Raw genomic sequence first — 22703 nt, forward strand, 5'->3', positions numbered from 1 at the left:
ATAGCCATCCAACAACATTTCTTCTTCATGCCATTTGATCGTCTGCCCCGTCTTCAACCCCCAATTCTAGTTTCTTGCTAATTATCTAGGCTAGTGTAACCTTCGTCCCACAGGTTCGTGCTTGTCCATTCATGTTGGTCGGTTTTGTGCTGCTTAGGTAGGTGTTCGGTGTGCTGTTATTTAGGTATCAGGGGATGGTAGGGACCAAAAAAAATAAATAAAAAAAATAAAAAAAAATACGTACCTTAAGGTAGGTAAGGAAGGTATCCACCCTCAGTGGCCGATCGCCCAGGTGCATGTGCGGGTGCTGGCTGATGCACTGGGCAGTGCTACTGGTGCAGGTGCAGGTGCGGACGTACATTTGTATCCGCAAGTCACCATCCACCAGCCTGTCTTGACGGGCCAAGTTGAGTGAAGTCGCCGTCTCACAGCGCTCTATTTGAGCGTGCAAAAGGGGCATTCCTTTGCTCCATCTTCATCCATCTACTGCTATCCCAAATTCATCGGACGCATGCCGTGTCTGGGTGCCTTATCTTTGCGTCTGCCTCCTATGTACTCTGTTTCCCGCCTGTTGTTTTGGGCCGGCAAGGAGGTTGTGTAGTTGCAATCTCAAGTGTGTGTTTCCCACATCGAAACATGGCGACGTCATCGATCAGTTGCAGCCGTGCGTGCGTCTGCCGACCAGGTAGGTCCTGCTCCTTTTTTTTCCCACCTTCGTAAATTACCCTGCTTGATTATTTTGAACGGGACACTACTACTGCGCCTGCAGGAAGAGATACGTGGATGGAACCCAGACATGCCAAACCGGGACTTGGGTCAAAGTAGACGTGGGACTAGACCCGGACCCGGACCTGGACTTGCTCTGGCATTGGCGCCTGCACTTTCGCTCTGCGCCTGCACGTTCGTTTCCCTTTCGCTCCCGTCCCGTTCAGTCTCAATTCCCGTGGATGGCGGAATCGATTGACCTTCCATGCTTCCTTCACCTTGGCCTTGATTCTTCATCCCTTCTCCATCCTACCACTTGCGCTTTGCCCCTCCCCGAAACTTATCCGGTCTTTACCTCGTCCAGTGTCTTCGCCAACCTGGGACCTTGCCCTTCTTCTGAGCGGGCGTACATGCGGCTTCCCTGCACATCAATTCGATTCCTGTCCTCCCACTTTACCTGTCAATCCCTCTATTTTGATTCGACTGCTTCACTCGTACATCCTGCCCTCACCTTCCAACCGACACCTCTTCATCTTACTTTACTTACGACTGCAGACGTCCATGTCGAGCGCTGATCAGTGACCCGACCCGACCCTCCGCCCCTTCCTCCTCCCTCCTCCATCCGGGCTCGTTTTCCACCCCTTAACGCCAGTTTCCAGATAGGCCAGAGCTCGATCCTCCACTTCCTCGCGCACCATAACGTACCTGCGCCCGGATCCGTTGGCATCTTGTTGTCTCTTCTGCCACGCATGTCAAAAGCCTCTCGCTAAATCGCTCTCCCGCGGTCGAAATCCCTTCTTCCTCGGAGGGCAGTTGTTGCCCTCACCATGGCCCCGTCAATCCTCAATTTCCGAGCGCTGCGTCGTCGTTCTAAGGCCAGCTTCAAAACCGACCGATCCAACACAGACGTTTCCAGTGATGCTAGCCAAGGAAATACCCCGACACCCACGAGCGGCGCCTCAACGCCACCATCACTCGCCCATGCCTCTGATCCCGCTCTGAATCTTCAAGTGAAGGACTCCAATCAGCCTCTCGCTCGCCCTCCGCTACAGCCCGTCAGCAACTCTCACAGAAACAGCGTCTCCGGTATGGCGGGCTTGGGCTCTCCCGTGGTCACGGGCAAGTCCACATTGCCTGTCTCCCAATACGCGCCCCGGATCGCCAATGTCGCCGAAAATGCCTGGGTAAGTAATTTGACACCCTCATGAGGGACGTGCCCTCCGCCTTGTGCAACCTGCATCCCCCGAGTCTATGTCCGGATGGCGTCCTCGATCAGACAGCTCGCCACAGGTGGTCGTAACCGCTGTCAACCTCTTAGCTGCATTTCCAGCTTCAGAACGCTCTGCTGACAACAGGCAAGGTTTATCAAAAGGTGCTTCTCGTCCACGGCACCATTGGCGAGCCCTCTCAGCAACCTGTGGACGGCACCCTCTCCGTAACACGACTCGACGACAACTTCCCGCCAACATTTTGGCCCGTGTGCGACTCTCAGTTTAAGGCGCTGGTTTATCTGCAGCCAGGACCGAACAAGATCCGATTCGACTTCTCCAGTCCAAAACTGCCCAACAGCAGCTCTTCAAACCCCATACATGCATCATACCTCACAATCCATATGCTTCCAGCCAACAGTGCACCACCCTTACAGCTCGCAATTCTCGTCGCCAAGGATTCTGCTGAAGTTTTCGATGCGGTTCCCGCCCGAATCGAGCGCGAGGGCAACGAATTGGACATGGCAGTGCGCAAATTCCGCATGGCCGCATACCTTTGGCAGGCTTTCACCGCTGAGCAGATGTGGCGCAATAAGCTTGGGCGTCGTGCCTTCAGGTTTGAGGAGGAATGGGTCACTGGTACCTCTAATCAACGGGATCGTGAGAACGGAACGCTGCGCTCGGAAGCGAGGGTCCACATCATCAGGTCGGATAAGACTGTCGCAGAAATTCGAGACTTGGAGCTGGCGCAGCAGAACGAAAAGGCGACCAAGAAGGGAGACTTGTACGGAATCGCCGCTGAAGCCGTGAAGCAACATTTCAAACCACTAGGCGGTCAGAAGCAGTACGTTTCCGTGCTGATTCTTGATACGCAGTGGGACAAGGAAGCCAACGTGGTCAGGGGACACGCGGCGCTCGGCGGAAATGCTGGTGATCTACAACTGGCTATTTTTGGCTCGCATTGCCTGCAGAGCTACCCCGCGAGTTTTGAAGAAGTAGTCCCCGCGTTCACGGATTGCACTCCGACTGATGTGGACTTTGTTGCCAACGATTGCGGTCAAGCTGGCAGTTCCTGGGAGGCAGCCAGCATCGGAATTGGCGCGCATTTACACGAGACGGGCCATCTCTTCGGGTGCCCTCATCAGGAAAGTGGCGTCATGCTGCGCGACTACTTGACACTCAACCGCAGCTTCGTAGCTCGCGAGGCCTTTTGTACCAGAACGAAGTCCAAGGGTGGTTTGGTCGGTCAAGATGACGAATGCGGTTGGCATCGATTGGATTGCTTGCGCTTCCGCGCCCATCCGTGCTTCAGGTTGCCCAACGACCCACCTATGAACCCAGATGACAGCGTACATGCCTTCCCTGTCGAGGGTGGGAAGATGGTTGTCATGGCGCCGACCGGGGTAGCTTTCATAGAGCTATTTGCTGAAGACGATGACGTTTGTCGGTCTTGGATCGAGTACCCAGCTGAGACTGGCTCTGTGCAACGCCAATTGACGCTGAGCGATCAGGAGCTGCGGGAGAGGCTCCCAGAAAGCAAGCGGAAAGGACGGCTCAGAATTTCGGTCAAATCCCATGGAGGCGGCAGCTTGGACGTTGACGACCTCAAGAAGCTATGCTCCAAGGAGTCCTCCTTCAAGCTGACTCCTGGTCCCCTTGGCAAAACGGCTTACCGAGGAAAGGCTTTAGGGCTCTCATCCATGCAGGAAAGCGTCGCGCAAGAAGTTGTGTTTGAGAGCGCCGTTAAACAGAACAGGATCCTATCTCGCATTATCTTCTACCACGGATACGCGGTTGACGGTATAGAATTCGTGTATGACGATGATACCACCCAGCTTTTTGGCAAGAGAGGGGGCAAAGAAGGCGGCGATACCTTCGACTTGGGTAAGCTGATGCCCCTCGTTTTAACCAGCCTCAGCAATGTTTCTTCCGCAAAATAAACTGACTTGTGACGCGACAGACATCCGTCGAGGCGAATACATTTCAGGCTTCTTCGTTCGTTCGGGTCACTGGATCGATGCTATCCAAGTGCTTACCAGCCTGGGTCGAAGATCGCCCATATTTGGCAATGCGCATGGGGGTTCAGCGTAAGTAGTGACAAGAGCAACTTCACCGTCGACATTGGTTAACCGAATTACTAGACATACTTTGATACCTCCAAGGGGATACACTATCTGCGGCGTAGCTGGCTCGTGCGGCCCTTGGGTTGATGGATTTTCGATTCTCATTGTTCGATGAGGGTCAAAAGTCTGTCTCAGGAAGTTTAATAGTAATGCACGAGAGGCAAGAGGGGGGCATAAGCTTGGACGCCATCATCTACCTGAAGAAATTCTAGGAGCCGGCGTGTCACTTGCTATGCTTGCGCCTTTGATACCGTTATTCTGGAGTAACACATCGAACCAGAGCATTGTTTTGTATTATTGGGGCATCAAACACCAGGGGCTTGGGGATCAGGATACATATCGAGCACATGCAGCGCACTGAACATGGTGGGAGATTCAGTACGGTGGTAAATGTCTATTAATTACGCCACGACAAATGGGTTTACAATGGAGTGGAGGTGCTCTGTTCTGCTGTAAGTGTATCCACAAATATGAACAACATCGGAGAACGTTGTCCATATTCAGTGGCGTCGGTACTGCTAATTCGCCTGGGCTTATTGTATAAAAATGGCGGGTGGGTATGGCCTCACAGGTGATTCTTGCGTGGCTGAATACTTCTGCAAAATCGGCTCAATCCAAATAAAAGAAAGAAAAAAACATATTAAGGAAACCCTGGTAAAGAATGGGCATGATCTTCCTCTAGATGGAGCCTCGAAATCCAGACCAGACTACGTGATGAAACGGTAGAACCAGTGCAGAAGAGGCCGCCTGTTCCTCCTGTGCTGAGGCGATTACTTTTCCCGTAGTCATATACTCTACGCTAATGTCATCGCCGTCGCTACACAGGAAAAACAGGCTGTCCCATGGAGAAGGCAGGCGAATATTCTTCTGACCCTACATCAACCTAGACTGATGTCAGATTACCTATTAAGTGAGGCAGACCGTTTGGCTGCAGTGTGGGCTCCGATAAGGTAGATGCCCCGACAGTATAACACTAAACACCCGACATGCTCAATACAGACAGAGTACGTACTCTGTACAAACCCCAAAACAAGGCGATCACGTGCACTAGCCGAAGCTACCGCTAGGCACTTTCAAGTCTAGAACGGACAGGGCTATGACGGCATGTGCTTCTCCCGGCTATCCTTGTTGGCTTTCTGAGGCGGAAGAGTGTGACCTGCTCCTACAGACACGCATCCCTACTCGCAGCTACTTCGCTCTATACCAGCACCCGCATTGGAGCTCAACGAAAACCTCACATACAAAAAGGCCGTTCCCCTCGTTTCCTGCCATCGTTCGCCTTCGGTCTCTTCCACCCACCAACGGAGCCATATCAACCCCCATTGAGACGAAATAGAAAAAAACTGCCACAAAAGCAGCAGCTACGTCGCCCCTCGCATCTTTGCCAGGTCCACAAGCATCGTACCTACTGCTGAAGCATACACCTCATCATGTCAAAGCGAACAAGCAGCGCCGTGACGAACGGGAGCGCAGCCAAGGATGCCGGCAGCTTCAACGAGCCGGGTGCGTCACCGCCCACTTCAGAGCATTCGGTGCATATTTCAGACCGAGAAGCTGACCAGAACTTTACCGACAGCATACGACAAGCAGAAACTCCTCTTATCCGCCGACACGGGCCATTTCTCCTTGATTCGAGCACTTCACCTTGCGGATGTCATTACACTGTGCAATGGTGCGTGCACATACTCCTCCCTCTGACAGACAACATGTCCTTTCTCTGCTGGCACCCCTCGCTGTACGTGTCGAAGATACTGCCGGAGAAGAAAGCTGATGGCTTGCCTTCCTAGGTGCCTGCGGCGTTATGTCGATTTTCACCTCCCTCCGTTACTGTCTCGGCGATCCCGCATCTACTAGCACTCTGTACCTCGCCCTTTTCTTCTTGCCATTCGGCTTATTCTTTGATTTCATGGATGGAAAGGTTGCGCGATGGAGAAAGAAGAGCAGTATGATGGGTCAGGAGCTTGATTCGCTGGCTGATTTGGTATGTATCTGGACAACAAGTCACCTGAACCCGTTGACTACTTTAACCTATTTGAAGATAGTATGACCAGGCTAACTTTCATAGATATCATTCGGCGTGGCTCCCGCTTCCGTGGCCTTCGCACTCGGCCTGCGTACCGTTGTGGACCATGCTTGCCTTACCTTCTTCGTTCTTTGCGGTCTCACTCGCCTTGCTCGCTTTAACGTCACTGTCTCGGTCCTCCCCAAGGATGCTACCGGCAAGAGCAAGTATTTTGAGGGTACGCCGATCCCTACGAGCCTGGGCCTAGACGCAGTCATGGCCTACTTCATCTCACAGAGATGGATACTGGGGGACTTGCCCTTGGGTACGTGGTTCGCCGGGTCACCGCTCGAATTCCACCCAATCGCCCTCGTGTTCGTCCTGCACGGATGCATGATGACAAGCAAGAGCATTCACATTCCGAAGCCTTAAACCACGCCACTCGGCAAGGAATTGATGAGCTACTTAACCGTTGTAGGACAAACCAAATCGTTGCTTTGGGGGCTTGGCTTCCAGGGAAATGGTAGTGACCTTACCAGCATACGAATGTTGTGTACGGAAGCGATCATGAGCCGCCACCAGGAGTTTGTTGACGAGCAAGGATACAGCTTTCGATAAGCGGACTGGCAGAGTTACTAGGATGGGCAGAGGCTGGGCTGGATAGGTAAACCAACGGTTGAAAGCCTGTCGCAGCTTACAGAGATACATCTCAGCACACGCGCACACGAAAAATATGCATGATACCCATTCCCTCTACGCCTATTTGATTGTTGCAAGTGTCACCGTGTCTCGAAACTTTTCCCCCTTCCCGTAATCACCGATATCAGCCATCCTCCTAGTCTAAACCCTGCGTGGATCTTTGTAGCGTGCTTCGCCGTGAATGCTCCTGCTCATCAATATCGCATCTCATAAACTCATGCTTATGCTTCCTTGGATGCAGGCTTGGCGACCGAAGGGAAAGGGTTGTAGGTGCCGCGCTCCTCACCAAGCTTCTTAAGCTTTTCGATAGCCTCGTCCAATGGCACAGGCTTGCCACGGTCTTGGCTGGAGGTATCGTCACGGTATCGGACGTTGACCTGTCTACCCTTCATCTCCTCGTCGCCGACGACGAAAATGAAGTTGTATTGGCTACCAAGGTTAGTAAGCAACTCCGAGGAGACGCCGATCAAATCTAGATGACATACCTTAACTGAGCACTGCGAATCTTCTTGGGCAGCGTGTTTCCGGTCAAGTCGACGTCACTAGTTGGTTCTGTCAGTCTTCTTCCCTCTAGGAACGTCTCAATACCGGAGACCAAACGTACCACCACATGCCCTGTTTCTTGAAGATGGACTGAACTTCCTCAGCATATTCGACAAAGCCCTTGCCGACTGGAATAACCATGATTTGTCTAGGGCTGAGCCAGAAAGGCCATTTTCCGGCAAAGTGCTCGATAAGGATACCTAACGCAAGACGCTGAGTTACTGTTCCCCCGGGAGCATGCACATGCGGACTTACCTGTGAATCTCTCAATAGAGCCAGCCATGGCACGATGAATGATGACAGGACGCTGACATCCGGTGGTCAGGGGCTTGGTGACCCGCTTCTTCTTATCATCTTCGCCCGTCCCAGCTGCAGAGTCGACGACGGCCTGGGGGTCCTTCATCTTGACCTCAGGGGCCTTGGGAGCGGCGGCAGCTTCATCATCTTTGGGCTTGATGGGAACATCCGCCGAAACATATTCCAATCCGAAATCTACCCTAGGTCAGCTTCTCCCACCCATCTCACACTTGAACAGATACTGCATACTCTGTGGGAGCTGAAAGTCGAGTTGAATCGTGGCGCATTGCCATTCCTGGTGCCATCAGTACTCATTACTACAGCCAGGTATTAGCTATACTTACTCTGTTCAGAACATCTAAGATCTTGATATCGATCTTGGGACCGTAAAAGGCTCCATCACCCTCGTTCAGAGTCCAGGGCACACCTTTCGGCAGAGTTAGCGTTCATTTGAAAAGATTGGGTCCTTGAATTCCTACCGCCCGTCGAAGCCGCGAACTCGTCCAGAGCCTGCTTAAGCATGCCTTCCGCTCTGTTCCAGGTCTCAAGCTCACCCATGTACTTCTCTGGGCGAGTAGACAGTCGGAGCTTGAAGGAAAAGCCCAGCAAGCCATACATCTCGCTAAGGAAGTCAAATAGGCCGCTAATCTCCTGTTTGATCTGGTCCTCCCTGCAGAAGATGTGTGCGTCATCCTGCTGAAATCTGCGAACACGGGTAAGACCGGACAGAGCACCGCTTGCTTCGTTACGATGAAGGACTGTACAGGCAATAGTCAGCATGCGATACGTTTGAAGACAGAGCTTGTAGTAAACTCACCCCCAAAGTCGGCGACTCGCCACGGCAACTGGTGGTAGGCCTTGGGGGTATGGGCAAACATGAGACAATGGCCTGGGCAGTTCATGGGCTTGAGACCGAACTTCTCCTTATCGACCTCCAGAACAAACATGTCATCCTTGTAGTGATCCCAGTGGCCGCTGATCTTCCACAGGTCTGCGTTATACATGTTAGGGGAGATAACCTCATGGTAGTCGCGCTTAAAGTATTGCTCCTTGATGTAGGCCAGCAGGGTGTTGTAGATGCGGGCTCCATGCGGAAGCCACATGGCACTGCCTGGGGAGAGCTCGTGGAAGAAGAAAAGTTGCTGGTCTTGCCCAATCTTGCGGTGATCACGGGCGGCGGCCTCCTCAAGCCATTTCTTGTGAGCAGCCAGCTCCTTCTTGCTGGGAAAGCTGACACCGTAGACTCTCTGGAGAGAGTCATTCTCTTGTGAGCCGAGGAAATAAGAGGCACTATTCTTCATGATGCTAAATGCCTCGATGCGTTCGGTGCTGGGTACATGGGGTCCACGGCAAAGGTCGATCAAAGGTCCGTTCCGGTAGACTGTAGTCTTGGTACCGTCAGGGATTTTGTCGTTGATGATGTGCTGCTTGTACTTGTTGTAGCTGAACATCTCAAGAAGCTGGTCCTTCGTCATCTCCAGGCGCTCGAATTTCTGCTTCTCCTTGACGATCGATCCGACGATGGACTCAAGGGGCTTCCAGTCGCTTGCTTGGACAGCAGCGCCGTCGGGAAGCGCCATCTCGTAGTAGAAGCCGTTATCTACCGGGGGGCCGATGCAAAGAGAACATCCGAATCTCCTCTCGCAGGCCTCACCGAGGATGTGCGCCGAGCTGTGCCAAAATACTTGCTTGCCCTGCTCGTCCTCAAAAGACAACAACTCGAGCTTGCAGCTCTTCTCCAAGGGTCGGTCCAAGTCCCACAGTTGGTTCTCATCGCCATCGAGTCTCGCGACGACTGTTCTCTTGTACAGACTGTTGGAGATGCTTTTGGCTATCTCGCCGGGGGTAGTCTCGTAGCTCGTTCCCTGGCGGACAGAACCGTCGGGCATTGTAATGGTGATGGGCTCACGAGGCCTCTTGGCGAGCTCTTCGTCATATTCCTTCTTCAACTTGTCAAAAAGATCAAGTCGCTGCTGCAAGAACTTGGGAGGGGGGTTGAGCTCAAGGGGCCCCGCCGACGCATCGCCAGCGTTCTTCGCCTTTTTCTCCTTCTTAGGGGCTTTGTCTTTGTTGGCGCTGCCGAGAGCGACTTTCTTGACGCCCTCAGCAACAGCATCGACAGCCTGCTTCGCGGAATCCATGGTTTCGTCCAATTGAAGGGATTTGGTGGTGCGGATAGGTGAGATCGGCCGGACACGAAGCCACGATTTTGGGCGATAATTTTGGGCGAAACAGCCAGTCACCCCGCCAAAGCTCTATGGTGAGTCAAACAAGGGTTCGGGTGACTTTTTGAGGCGCTGTGTCCCGGACCACAATTGCTCACTTGCTTGTACATACTGTGAACTGCTGCCAGCCCACATCTGTCCCACTATGGTGGAGACCAGGGAATTTTGGCGGGGTGTGTCGGCTGAGGATATTCCGCTCCGCCAGATTTAGCCAATGAGAAAGCTCGATTGGGCATGCACCACTATTGGGTCGCTGGAAATTTTCTGTCGGCGCGCCAGAGGCATCGTTTTTTCCCCAAGCAGCAGCAAAGAGCAGCAGTACGAGCAGCTCCCACATTACAGCCAATCCACCATCATTATGTCGTTTGGACGAGGAGCTCCGCGTGGCCGCGGCGGTGGTGGTTTTGGTGGCCGTGGAGGAGGCGGTAAGTTTTCATTTACTTCAATTCATCATTGTTCTTCAAGTTACCGCTGTATCCCCTGCAAAGTCAAGACTTGGTGAAGCGCTCTCGCATCAACAGCTAACATGATGATAAATAGGCCGAGGTGGATTCGGACAAAGAGACATGGGCCCGCCCGCGACGATTCTCGGTATGTGAATATCGAGCAACGACTCGAAACCTCCCCTAGAAGCAATTGCCCAACTGACTGTTTTTGTTCACAGAGATGGGCAAGTTCATGCACGCGTGTGAGGGCGAGATGGTCTGCGAGAGCATCAACCCCAAGGTTCCTCACTTCAACGCCCAGATTTTCCTCGAGAACAAGGTAGGATCGACGCGCCAAATACCTTCATCGATGTGAGCCGCAAGAATAACAAGAATACAGACTGCTGTCGGCAAGGTGGACGAGGTTCTCGGTCCCATCAACCAGGTCTACTTTACTATCAAGCCCTCTGAGGGTATCCAGGCTACCTCTTTCAAGGAGGGCGACAAGTTCTACATCGGTTCCGAGAAGCTTCTTCCGTTGGACAAGTTCCTTCCTAAGCCGAAGCCCCCCCCTGGTGCTCCCAAGTTGAAGCGTGCAGGCCGTGGTGGTGCTGGCGGCAGGGGTGGTCGCGGCGGTCCTGGCTTCGGCGGGCGTGGCGGTGGCAGAGGACGTGGAGGCCCCGCAAGAGGGGGACGCGGCGGCAGCGGCTTCGGCGGACGTGGAGGCGGTGGTTTCGGCGGCCGGGGAGGCACACCGAGAGGCGGCGGTGGCTTCAGCGGTGGTCGTGGCCGCGGAGGCTTTAGCAGAGGACGGTAGCCTTGTGTCCAAGTGCGAAGCTCTGAGAGGGGGAGGTTTTCTTCTGTTGGACTACGACTCTGGCGTTCTGGTTTGCTTTGCTTTGGCATCAGTCCTGGTGAAAGGGGCTCAAGGCTGCATGTACATCATCTACTATGGTTACCCGAAAAAAAAGGAACAGAGGTCTTCATTGCGAGCATGATTTGTTGCCATGGCACATTCCAGTAAGTTTTGAAATAATTGGTAATAGTTTGAGAAGTGCTCTGGAAGACTGCGTGTCTTTCTATCTGCCTTTGATTTGAGGTTGGGTGGACGCGAGGTGAGCTGACGTGGGAACGAGGCGCAAGCGCGAGACCGACCAGGGCCTCTCGACGGAAGCCTGTTTCCATTTTTATCACAGCACCAACATCATCGCAGCCTATGGGACCGTCTACCTACCCACATTAGACTTCAGCTAGGTATACAACCTACAATGCCTTGCGCCGAGTCAACAAACCGCATTTTGATTGTCACTTGACCTTTTAGTCTCTTTTTATCAAGTTCTTATCCATGCGTTATTCTGAGTCAGGCGCCTCTTGCCTCTAAGCTCCCGCTAACCTGGGACCTTCTTCGCAGCACCGAAAGCTCCAAGACGGCAGACATTGTGGGGGGAAATAGCAAAGATCAGTGTTAGGCAAAGGCGAAGGATCTTGCTGGTGGCGCGGGTTACTGCTGTGGAGAATGAGTTGCAAAACTCCGTCATCCTACTCGCTTCAGCCTCATCCTGGCCGTGTGGTTCTGATCCCAAGACCTCAAAGTACTCGAGCTAACCACGGAGCTAATGCCGACAGGGTTGTCGGCGACGCCCCCTAGCCCTCAGTTGGGGCTGTTCATCTGAAGCTATGTATCCCGAAACCTGACGGAAGCTTCCCAAAATTCAGCGGAACTAACGAGCAAACATCAGATGAGAGAGAGTGTTTGTCGGTAGCAGCATAGCGCTAATAACCTGGACACTTTTCCACGGATGGAGTTCTGGCATCAACTTGCATGGGGGACCGTGACGTCCTGGGCCACGAGCCACAGCATATTGCTAAAGGATGGGAACTGTTTGCTTAGCTAGATTACACGCGGCAAATCGATAGAACGGGAGCCTGGAAGGTCTCCATGGCCTTCGCCCTGTCATTTTCGCTCATCCTTCCAACCTGGATTGGGTAGCGAACCCAGTCGTACGTTGAACGTATTGGAGTCGCTTGTTCGATTTCTCACTTTCTCAACTACAGCTCACGGACTTCTTCTCTGGACCTACCCGTCTCCTTCTGGCGTGAAAGCACAATGCTCACGTCTTCTTGACCAGCACCAACCCGCATTCAAATACTATTTCATACTAGCAACGGGAAGCTTCCCTATGAATTTGCACGACAAAGACGGATATGGCAACACCGCCCACATCATCAGATTTCATCCAGACTCCGACAACAGTATGGGAGACACGAAGAGCTACCGAAGCAATGCAAAGGGTAGCCGATGTTATGATAGCTGTAACAGAGTCCTTCAGACAGCAGTTCCGAGACGAACAACACCCCAGCAATAACGTCTCTCGCCACGAAGAGGCTGGAGATTCGGATTTGCGAGCATCGGTTGCAGACATTGTCTTCTGTATGGTTGACAATGATCTGAGCGGAACACAATCACGTACATTCAGGCCGAGCACGACTTCCTCATCATATACTCCCCCACGCGACGAACCAACGTCACCAACGTCAACAATATCACCAATATCATCAACGTCACCAGGATCACCTAGCTCAACCCACAACGCAGCAGTTGTGTCACTCGCATCAGGCACCACGCCTGAGGCCCTCTTTAGTCATCCACTGTTGGCTTCGCAAAGTCTGCGAGCACATGCGAGAGAACATTTGCGAGCTCCCCCCTCTACAAGGGACATCACGGCGCATGGTTTGGGATTGTGCAGGAGGCTAGCTCCCGAGGCCTTGGCACACCCGTCAGAATACCCTGATCTGTTCGAAGCAGCACGGAAGATTGTCATTACTCAACGCAGCAGGCACGCGATCGACACGATTCCTGCGGCCAACTGCCGGAACGATTGCCTCTTGGCCGTAATGCAGACAAACGCTGTTGAAGATGACCTTCCGTGGGCAAGTAGAGGCTATCTGTACCAAGAACAAAACCTATTGGAGAAACGACCCGTATCTGCCCAGGGGTTTTCCCAGGAGTTTTCGCTACTGGGTGTCACTAGCCTTCATCAGATTCTTATGTTCGCTGGCTTCTCCCAGGGCATCGCTCCTGCGCTTGAAATCGCTAACTCACTCAAGAACTTGTCGGAGGGCCAGCATTCCTGGTTTACTGCAGGCTTCGTCCTTACCCTGGGCGTGTTTACTATACCTTCGGTCCGACTAGGAGAAGTCTTTGGTCACAAGCGAATTCTGATATGCGGATGCCTATGGTACGCCTTCTGGAGCCTTCTCGCCGGATTTTCTCAGACTGTCCACAATGGCGGTTATAACGGCGCCACGTTTTTCTGCGTCTGCCGTGCTATGCAGGGTATCGGTCCAGCGCTGAGCGTTCCGAACGGTTTCTCTATCCTGGAGGCTTTTTTCCCGCCTGGCCAAAGGAAGGACACGGCACTCTCGCTCTACAGTTCCGGCGCGCCCCTCGGCTTCGTTATCGGATCTGTGATGTCTTCTGTCTTCGCCGTCAATTTCGCTTGGGAATGGTGCTTTTTTGTGCTCGCGGCCGTCTGCTTTTCAGCCGCGGGGCTAAGCGTTCTTATTCTTCCACAACAAGATCCTCGCAAAGAGTGTTGTATTAATGACATTTGGGTGAAACTCGACTTCACGGGTATCATCCTGAGTGCTCTTGGACTGGCCCTTTTCAGTTTCGCATGGAATCAGGCACCAGCGGTCGGTTGGCGCACCCCCCACATTTACTTTCTTCTCATCATCGGGGTCTTATTGCTTGCGGCTTTCGTGTACAATGAGACTGTCGTCGCGAACCCTCTCGTGCCTTTGCGGGTGATGAATTCGTCGACAAATCTTGTGCTGGCCTGTGTCGCAGCTGGTTGGGGATGCTTCGTTGTTTGGGCATTCTATCTTTTCCAGATCATGGAAGCAGTACGAGATTGGGACTGCCTTGTGGCAAGCGCTGCAGTTGTACCGATGGCGGTGGAGAGTTTGGCCGTGGCTTTTCTTCTGGCGTATCTGACACCGGGCATAGAGGTGTACTGGGCCTTTCTCGTGTCCTTCATCGGGTTCACGTCGGCGTCTGTACTCGTGGCAACGGCACCCTTGGATCAGACGTACTGGGCAAATATATTCGTGAGCACACTGCTTCTCCCACTTGGGATCGTCATGGCGGGGCCACTCGCAACGATACTGCTGAGAAATAGTCTTCCGGAGGACTATCGGAGGGTTATAGGGGGCCTGGTGTTATCTGTACTTGCTTACAGTATGTCTATTGCTTTGGGAATGGCGAGAACGGTCGAAACACAGGTCAACGAGATCAAATTAGATGTACTGTCTGGGTACCGCGGGGCACAATACTGTGGTATTGGGCTTGGGGGTCTTGGTACGCTACTCGCGTCTGCTTTGTTGTTCCAATACTCGTCAGATAGAAGCATTTAGTCTACCGCGGGTACAGGATTCGGGGGTTCGGATGTTCCGAAACAGCAAAGGCTAGATGAGAGAGGCAGACTAGCTGACGACTTATTTGCGAGTGAGGCGAGCTATGAATGGAATTCAAACAACGAATGCATCACGGCCCGTGATATTGTTCTGTAGCAATTTGCTTCCCGCAAGCATATTCTGCCATGTCTTTGACAGGGAAAGGAGAAGATACAATAATGATAGAAAAAAATAGAGGAACCAATTGGGGATCAGGAATGTCTGAAGAACGAACGTCTCTTGGTAGGTCCATACCCAACTTGTTGCCGATACTCTCCTCCTTCGTTGCGACACACCCCTTCTAATGAACGCAACTAGCGTCTGGCATCAACAGCAGTCGACCCGCCCTTGGGGTATTCTCCTGGAATATGTAAATTGGAAATCGTCGGGACGCTATCATTCCTTATAGTGCCAGCCGTCGGCCTAGGAGCGGACTGCGTTTGGCGGAAAAGATCCTGATTTCTGGGATTGGGTGTTCCACTCGAGGTACCGCTTTGCTGCGTGTGTATGTTATTCAAACCGCGCGAAGCACTCGTGCCTGCTGCCACCGCAGCCACGTTGATATCATCGTTGCCTGGTTTAGCTGATACGGAATAATCGCTCGCATCTTGCCGTTGGTTGTCGGTGCTGGAAGTAACCTGACTCGACTTTGTGTTTCCATTCATCCATTGGCCGTACTGGCTGTTGCCACCTGGTGTTTCGAGTCCGCGGTCATGATCTATAGACGACGTTCGCTGAACATCTTCCTCGGGTCTGGTTGGTGCAGCTTGCTGGGTGTGTGCCCTCTGCATGCCTGTAGCATACAGGTATGCTGCCTGGGAATCCTTGTGCAAAGACTGAGAGCGGCGCAGAGGCTCATTGGTGTACGGGTTAACCCCATCTTCCTTTGCTTGTTGACTGACCAAGGCCGCATTGGATGGCGTCTGTTCCATGGGAGTCCGTGCTGTGCCCCCATATCCGTTTAAATGGACGGTGCCCAACATGCCGCCAGGCAAAGCCGACGGCTGCGCAGCCGCGTCTCTGTCCCAGTTATCAAATCCCGAGCTCACACTAGATGGCGAAAGAGGTGCCTGTAAGCCTCGCTGCGCGTTGACCTGGATGTCGGATGGAAACCGCCCACCTGCTTCGGGACGGCGCAAGTCCTGCCTCGAACTCGTGCTGGCTGCGACTGCTGTATCGGCCGAAAACGGTTCGTCATCATCGTCGTCGAGAACACCGTCACTACTGGTTGACCGATGGGAAGACTGGCTTAAGCTCCGCACATGTCCTCGCACAAACTCGCTTCGTTCTTGTGGCGTACGCTCGGTGAGTACCTTGATGTCCTCGTACCATGCCATCATTGTGTCGTGGCTTTCGGCCCGGAAAACCCACGTGTGGCCGCGATGCATCGAACCCGTCTGGCGACCCTTGAGTATGAACTTGTTGGATGATCCTCCCTCGCTTGAATGGGATCCTAGTTTCTGTTCTGGAAGATACAATGACATGACGGGGGCCTGGCCCTTATCCGCCGATTTGAACTCATGTAGGTGAGTCGGAGACAGTACATACCTGGCATTGTCAATCTCATTTTCAGATACCTTACAAACAGAACTTGCGACTTACCAACCAGCCGTGTAGCTCTTAAGATACTTGCTCTTACGCTCAAGAAGTCCCGCACGTATCTCCTGGCAAGCGACATGGTCTCGGCCAGGATAATGGATGTGCTCGGCGGACCGTATCGGGATGTTCGGATCCACAAATTGGTCGTCCTTTTGAACGAAGTATGTCCATTCGTGATCCTTGGGCATGGTTATGGGCCCAATGCGTAGCTCGTCAATCGCGCTGTAAGCTGCATCGGACTCGCGCTTGAGGATGCCGGCGTACGCATTGTACGCTTTCTGAATTTCGCCGACGACGATAGACTCCAGCTCGCGACCTGAATTTTCGAGGTTGAGATACGCCTGGTGAAGGTAGTTTTCCTCGTCTATTTGTCGCTCGACTTGTCGGTCCACAGCAAGACGTAGAAGGTAAGGATCTTGCTTCCCAGTCGTCAACGAAGGATCAAGATCACTCTGACCTATTGTGTCCTGCAATGTCTTCACAGCCCGTCTTGTCCCATCCATCTCTTTTTCAACAGAATTCTTGAAATCGCCTGAAAGATTCTTGATCTCTTTGATCTTTTGGTGCAGATCGCTCCTTAGACCTGTGAGTGCCAAGATGACATCCTCCTCAATTTCCTTGGCTTTATTCGACTCTAGGATGGCACCCTTGTGATAAGTGCGGAGAATTTGCAAGGCATCGTCGATGCCCCCTGATTCGAGAAAGCCAGGCGGGGTTGAAATATTGTTGGCAACATTGGCCAGCTTCAGGAGCGACTTAGACTTGTGCTCGTAGTGAGTCTGGATCTCGCGGTAATATGCGATGAGATCCTTGAGTATCTTGCGCCAAGCTATAGATAAGGTCAAAAACTTTCGCGCCTGTCAAGCTGGTGAAGTACCCCTGCGACTTACATTGAAATCTGTTAGACAGAGCCTCGGTTGGATTACCAGACGTCGGGACGGGGCAGTGAAAAGCGCTGTGCGCTTCGTCGGGGTCTGAAGTCGATTGTAAGGCTAGGCTGCGGACACTCCCAGCCTTCATGCTTCGACGACTACCACTGCGCTTGAGGCTGCCATTTCTTCGCAAAGAATTCTTCTTCTTGAGGGTATTGTGTCGTGAGGGCAGGCTCAGGTGATCCTCCCCTGCGTTGGAGACGAACGAGTTTGATCGTGGCATGTTGGAAGACGGCCCGTCTATGATACTACTCCCTCTCTGACTGGCATCCCATTCTTCCGTGAATTTGCCCCGAGAAGTTGCTGATGGCACGGCTAGGCTATCGTTGTTGGTATAGTCATAAGAAGTATGGTCGACGTCTTGCGGGAAGTGATGTAATTGATGACCAGGATGTGAGTTGGCAAGCGTGTTGAGTTGTGTCTCTTGATCTTCGTTGTATTGTAAAGGGCCACCAGAGGAGGAAGGAACAGAAGAGATGGTGGCGGGGGGTGGTTGTTGAGGAAAGTAGGAGGAAGTGCGATTTGAGTTCATGGTGTATGCGGCGTCCAGACCTCAGTCTCGCAGGTCCTCTGCCCTGTAGCGACCGGCTTCGGCAAGTGAGGGGTGTGTTTGGATGTTGAGACGGTGGACGACGCGAGCGGGGATCTAGCTACTATGGTTAGATGGACATTGGTGTAGGCGTGGAAACGGGCGTCTCAACTGGCACACCACGGTACCAGAGCAACTAACTCTTGAGAGAGATTCCTGCTGGTCCTGAGTTTAGCGTAGCTCTTTGATAACCGGAAGATTGTCTAGACAGCTTAGCGCAGCGAAGAATGGCGCCAGGTGTGCAATCGACGTCTGGCTAGTGAACACTGTCGCGACGCGTTTGACGCAATGATGGCCGGAAGAGCTGCACAAACTCAGACTGATGTCGTCATCGAGGCGCGCGAGTCGCAGCGGTGGCCCCGATTCGGCGCAGTGGAATGCTGATGTGTCTTGGTCACGGGCGAGCTAGGCTGCTAGAGAGTTGGGCGCCGTACGGGCAGGGGAGGGATGGATGCTGGGAAGGTCTGCGGCGAGAGCGAAGATGACCGGGTCCAGAAGGTGGAATTATAGCGAGGGGCTGTATCGGTCGGTCGGTCGGTATCGTGAGGTGGATCGTTGGGCGCTCGTATCGTGCAAGAAAATATGAGGCCGAGCGACGAGGACAAGAGAGAAGCTGGGCCAGAAAGGTGGCTTGAAGTAATCAAGGTATGTGCCCGTGGAGGTTTGTTCATCTTACACACAAGAACCCGGGGCTTGAATCAGCACCCGCTTCCGCAGCTTGGTACCCTGTCAGTCTGTCTGTCATTGCTAGTCGCTGCGGCACATCCGCAGCCGACTTCGTACTCCATTCGGGGCGAGCAGGGCAGGGGGGGTGTCAGGATCTGAGGATAATTTACACAGCAACATCCATGCCACGCCACGAACCTCGAGCGACCAAACGTCAATCGCCCTGCAGCATGCAGCAACTGGATCAAGGCACTCAATTCCCATAACGCACCTCATGTCTTCGGCCTGACCCGAAAAGGCACTATTTGGGACGATGAGTGGCTGCCCATCCCATCATCCACCCGGCGCGTCAAAGTTATGTACGAATACCTATTGTTTCCCTGTTCTCGGGAAGCGCATGCAGCGAGACGGGACGACGCTGGACCCTGGATTTTGCTTCCGTATCTCGGCTAAGGTCTGTGGTTGATTGCGATCGCCCTTCATGCCTCATCCTAAACATCTACAGTACGAATACTGCAATACTCATTCGAGACAAGCATCCTGCAATTCGATCCCGCTGTCTCGCCTCTTGCTCAAGGGTCCAAGTACATGCGAATTTGGTCGTGGAATTTTGTTTCATTATCCCCCGCCATGCCATGGAGGGTTCTCTGTCTGGTGGAAAGCTTCGCTTCGACCTTTCCGTTGTATGCGCCTCCGCCCCGCACTGTTGACTACGACACTAGAACTCTGCCATTTTACTCGGTTGGAGAAGTTCGCGTTCACGGGCCAGCCGATATCCCTCGTTTCCTAGATACGTAGATGAGTGGTGTACATTGTGCCGCGGTTGCGCGGATGAGCTGCGATCTGCGTGGCCTGTTCGTGCGACATTCGAACTGATCGCAAACAAGAAGCCAAGAAGCTCCTCGTTGCAGTTCGGCCACACGATGACGTATGTGCCCCTGGCTCGAAGCCCCCCACCTCCTCCCCACGACGTAATCACAACCACAGCAGCGGATACTCGCTGCAACCTCAGCGACACCCTCCCTGTCTCCTCGAGCGCTTGTATCTATGTCTACATAGTAGGTTTGTGAAACAGCGTGTATGCTCATCACGAACCATAATAAGAAGATCTTGTCGGAGCCGTGCTTGGATTTCTGCATCAAATCAGTCTAGGCCGATCTAACCAAAGCGTAGCAGACCTCTGTTATCCGTTCTGACCGATTAGGCCAACGGAACACTAGAAGAATACCAGAGGTTGGAATCGTCCAAAATGCCAGGTACCCATCATCACCTCTGCGACGTCACCAACCAACTGGTGAAAGCCCAGACATGTGGACCGCGCCACGATATTTCTGCGCCTTCTAGTAGCCTGTGTGCCTGTTCAGTCAGCCAGCCAGTGTGCTTCAATCGCTTTGTTCAGTCACCTGGACCAATACTCGGTGGCGCATTCGTGGTAAACCTATCGTTTCCGAGGGTGCGTTTCATCTGATTGGACCGCAGGAGCTCTTTCCCACCCGCAACCTACAGATAAAGCCTTGATTCTGGCTTGCGTCGCTTTGCAATATATCTTCTGTCGGGCAAGCTGTTGAATGGTTCTTGGCGTTGAATAACCCACTTATCTCACCTACCGGTCTTTAATCATGTCCAAGGTTTCACCCTGCATACTATCGGGAGACAGATAATGTTCATCTCATGTTCACGCGCCTATCTAGCCCGTCTTCCCCCTCCCCCTCCCCCTTCCCCCTCCATTATGGGGCCGTGGAGGTTCAGAGCAACGCATTAGTACTCCACGCCGATTTCAAGTCACATGAGCAAGGCGTAGTATGTTTTGCCAATGATACGAATTCAGCAATTGCTAGGACAACGTAGGCTACTGAGCTTCCTAACCTATTTCCAATGAAAGACGGTGTTGCCTCTTGAAACCGAAACGCCCTGCTATGCCGTAGCTTTGAACCCGAACGCTATACGCCAACAACGAGTTCGAAGTTGCAATGCACCCTCCCTTACCTGCAGCTTCGCTGCTTTCAAAATCGAACAAACACCGACGCCGGTCATGGTCTCATACTAACTACACGGTCGCCAGGACCAATTTGTTGTCTCCGGCTCGTGGTGTCAGTCACGAGTCTGTACTTAGAGCATCGTCTGCGGTAGGCTCAATGGGCTTGAGTTTCGTCCTCCGACGTGGCGGGGGTGCCTTGGGCGGTATCTTCTTGTGTCCGTTTAAATGCAAGGTCGCGGTCGGTCCAACGGGGGTGCCGTGCCTGTGTTTGGGCACCTCCGGGAGTGGCTTCTTTTGCCGCGCCGTGCTTGCGCTCGCCTTCGTTCCTTCCCCCTTGGCTTCCATGTCGGCCTCGGCCTTACGACTCGGGGTGATGACTCCGGGCTTCTCCATCACGGCCGCCACATCGACAACACTAACGCTGCTCGCCGTCTCCGATCTAGACAGACTGATGCCCAGGAACTTTCGAGCTACCTCCGCTTCGCCGGAAGCTTCCTGGTCGCCCAGCCACTTCACCTTGGAAACACGATCTACCAGCCTAACTGTTGTTTCGTCGGCAGGCGCGAAATGAGGGTTGCCCAGTCCGCCCAGGATCCTCAAGACTTTGATCACCTCGTCTCGTTTGTAATGTGGTGGATGGCTTAGCTGTGTGTGCGCTAGGAGTGGATACAAAACGCGGAGGTATGTGTGGCGGAGGGATATTTTTTCGTCTGGAAGATCCATAAGATTCCTGATGATGACATCGAGCAGGACTTTCAGGTCGTTCGTATAAAAGTACTCATAGGTGGCTTTGGTAGTAAAAAGAAGGTATAAAAGCTTGAGTATCAGGAGCTGGAGTGAGGTCTCTGTCTCACGATTCAGCAGCAGAATAATGTTCTCTCCGAATGTTCGGAACAAAGCTCCGTGGATGCTGAGACACTTGATGACTCTGTTTGTAAGGGGTGCAGTGGGAGATGTCGGGTCGGCGGCGACGTCGGTGGATGCTAGCATGTACTGCTCATTCAAGACAAGCTATCGTGTTGTCAGCCTGCAAGCTCCAGCGGGTGGAAGATGAGCGCAAATGGGTATGCACCTACCAAGACGCGTATGATGGGATAATGGTACGGATCGTGGACATCGTTAGACAGCTCCTCGATAATTTGGAATAGGTAGGCGATGAAGCCATCGTCGACTTGCATCAAGTCGGCAGTACGCAGTCGCTCGATACGAGACATCTCGTACATTAGCTCCAGCAACAGACGGTGTAGTCTCGGGTCCTGTTCTTTGCGACCATTGATGAGCTCAAGCAGCCGTGGAAAGCAGGCTTCCTCAATCATGCGGGAGAACGTTGACTCGTCGGATTGGCCATCGAGGAGGAGGAAGAGGGCGATGACGTGAAGTGATGCCGTGTCATCTTCTTGAAGAAGGCTGTACACGATCTGGGTGCGAATGTATTCTTTATTTTCTCGAAACAGATGGCTAGAGAGGAGTTTATCGCAGCAGACGGCGACATCGTCCTCGGCATCGTAGAACTTATCCCTGAATCTTGAGGCAAGGTGCAGCCAGGCTCTAAGCGTCTCGTCAATCAGATCGTGCGATTGGTATTGGGTGGTCACGACATCGTCAAGCTCTGTTGTTGGTAAAATAATGCAGGCGGTCAGTCGGCAGGCTCCGTGGAAATCGGAAAAAAAAAATCGTGAAGGCATTGAGGGAAGGGACGAAGACAAAGCGAAGATGGCGCACGAGGGCGACTGACCTTCCCAGAACTGCTGCCGGGTCTCAAGAGACTCGTACACATCGAAATCCGCCATGGTGGTATTATCGCCAAAGTTTGGTGCCCAAAATGGTCTGCATAACTGACGCAGGGCGTGTCGAGTTGCGACTGCAACGGAGGATTCTGTGGGAGGGAGATGAAGCCGGCTGGAGTTTCGACTCTGGAGGGTTGATACACATAAGGCATGGTCTGGCTTGACAGCAAAGCCCCTCTCCACTGCACGAGGGCACCACCTGGTCAGCCTAGGTATGTAGCCCGTGAGATTAGGTAGGTAGGTAGGTAGGTAGGTAAGGTACTAAGTAAGGTATGTACCTAGTAGAGGAAGGCGAGTTGGTCCACGTTGTTCGGGTGCCCCGTGCAGTGGGGAAGGTAGGTGCCGGGCTCAGAGTGGGGGAAATGGAGGGGAATGCGTTCCTTGCTTTACTCAGAGCGTGAGGGGTTGGAATGGTGAGCACCTTAAGGTATCCACCAGAAGGTACCTTCATAGTGTGTACCTAGGCATTC

General features: G+C 53.0%; 6 protein-coding genes across 6 annotated transcripts; 3 read left to right on the forward strand and 3 right to left on the reverse strand.

Annotated features, from left to right (window-relative positions):
• Positions 1 to 1532: 1532 nt before the first annotated feature.
• Positions 1533 to 4151, forward strand: CGGC5_v007837 (putative zinc metalloproteinase; the record flags this gene model as incomplete). The annotated part of the gene is made up of 4 exons (XM_032020868.1): positions 1533 to 1889; positions 2066 to 3797; positions 3874 to 4000; positions 4055 to 4151. The coding sequence occupies 4 exons, from the start codon at positions 1533 to 1535 to the stop codon at positions 4149 to 4151; spliced, it is 2313 nt and encodes a 770-aa protein (XP_031882063.1).
• Positions 4152 to 5466: 1315 nt separating this feature from the next.
• pps1 (CDP-diacylglycerol--serine O-phosphatidyltransferase) lies at positions 5467 to 6470 on the forward strand (the record flags this gene model as incomplete). The annotated part of the gene is made up of 4 exons (XM_032020869.1): positions 5467 to 5539; positions 5613 to 5708; positions 5824 to 6017; positions 6102 to 6470. 4 exons carry the CDS (start codon positions 5467 to 5469, stop codon positions 6468 to 6470), a joined length of 732 nt encoding a protein of 243 aa, XP_031882064.1.
• A 488-nt stretch (positions 6471 to 6958) lies between these two features.
• On the reverse strand, positions 6959 to 9718 carry CGGC5_v007839 (Threonine--tRNA ligase; the record flags this gene model as incomplete). The annotated part of the gene is made up of 8 exons (XM_032020870.1): positions 6959 to 7166; positions 7223 to 7279; positions 7342 to 7480; positions 7536 to 7772; positions 7827 to 7872; positions 7922 to 8004; positions 8057 to 8335; positions 8395 to 9718. The coding sequence occupies 8 exons, from the start codon at positions 9716 to 9718 to the stop codon at positions 6959 to 6961; spliced, it is 2373 nt and encodes a 790-aa protein (XP_031882065.1).
• A 442-nt stretch (positions 9719 to 10160) lies between these two features.
• GAR1 (H/ACA ribonucleoprotein complex subunit GAR1) lies at positions 10161 to 11044 on the forward strand (the record flags this gene model as incomplete). Its single annotated transcript, XM_032020871.1, has 4 exons — positions 10161 to 10227; positions 10343 to 10393; positions 10467 to 10567; positions 10628 to 11044. 4 exons carry the CDS (start codon positions 10161 to 10163, stop codon positions 11042 to 11044), a joined length of 636 nt encoding a protein of 211 aa, XP_031882066.1.
• A 3952-nt stretch (positions 11045 to 14996) lies between these two features.
• On the reverse strand, positions 14997 to 17436 carry SLM1 (Phosphatidylinositol 4,5-bisphosphate-binding protein SLM1; the record flags this gene model as incomplete). Its single annotated transcript, XM_066151916.1, has 5 exons — positions 14997 to 15732; positions 15803 to 15844; positions 15961 to 16230; positions 16285 to 17110; positions 17172 to 17436. The coding sequence occupies 5 exons, from the start codon at positions 17434 to 17436 to the stop codon at positions 14997 to 14999; spliced, it is 2139 nt and encodes a 712-aa protein (XP_066008737.1).
• Positions 17437 to 20563: 3127 nt separating this feature from the next.
• Positions 20564 to 22236, reverse strand: dip1 (the record flags this gene model as incomplete). Its single annotated transcript, XM_032020874.1, has 3 exons — positions 20564 to 21457; positions 21523 to 22055; positions 22182 to 22236. The coding sequence occupies 3 exons, from the start codon at positions 22234 to 22236 to the stop codon at positions 20564 to 20566; spliced, it is 1482 nt and encodes a 493-aa protein (XP_031882060.1).
• Positions 22237 to 22703: the final 467 nt, after the last annotated feature.

Source organism: Colletotrichum fructicola (genome assembly GCF_000319635.2).
Source record: "Colletotrichum fructicola Nara gc5 chromosome Unknown KSG_Nara_v1_contig04, whole genome shotgun sequence".
NCBI classification, from domain to species: Eukaryota; Fungi; Ascomycota; class Sordariomycetes; order Glomerellales; family Glomerellaceae; genus Colletotrichum; species Colletotrichum fructicola.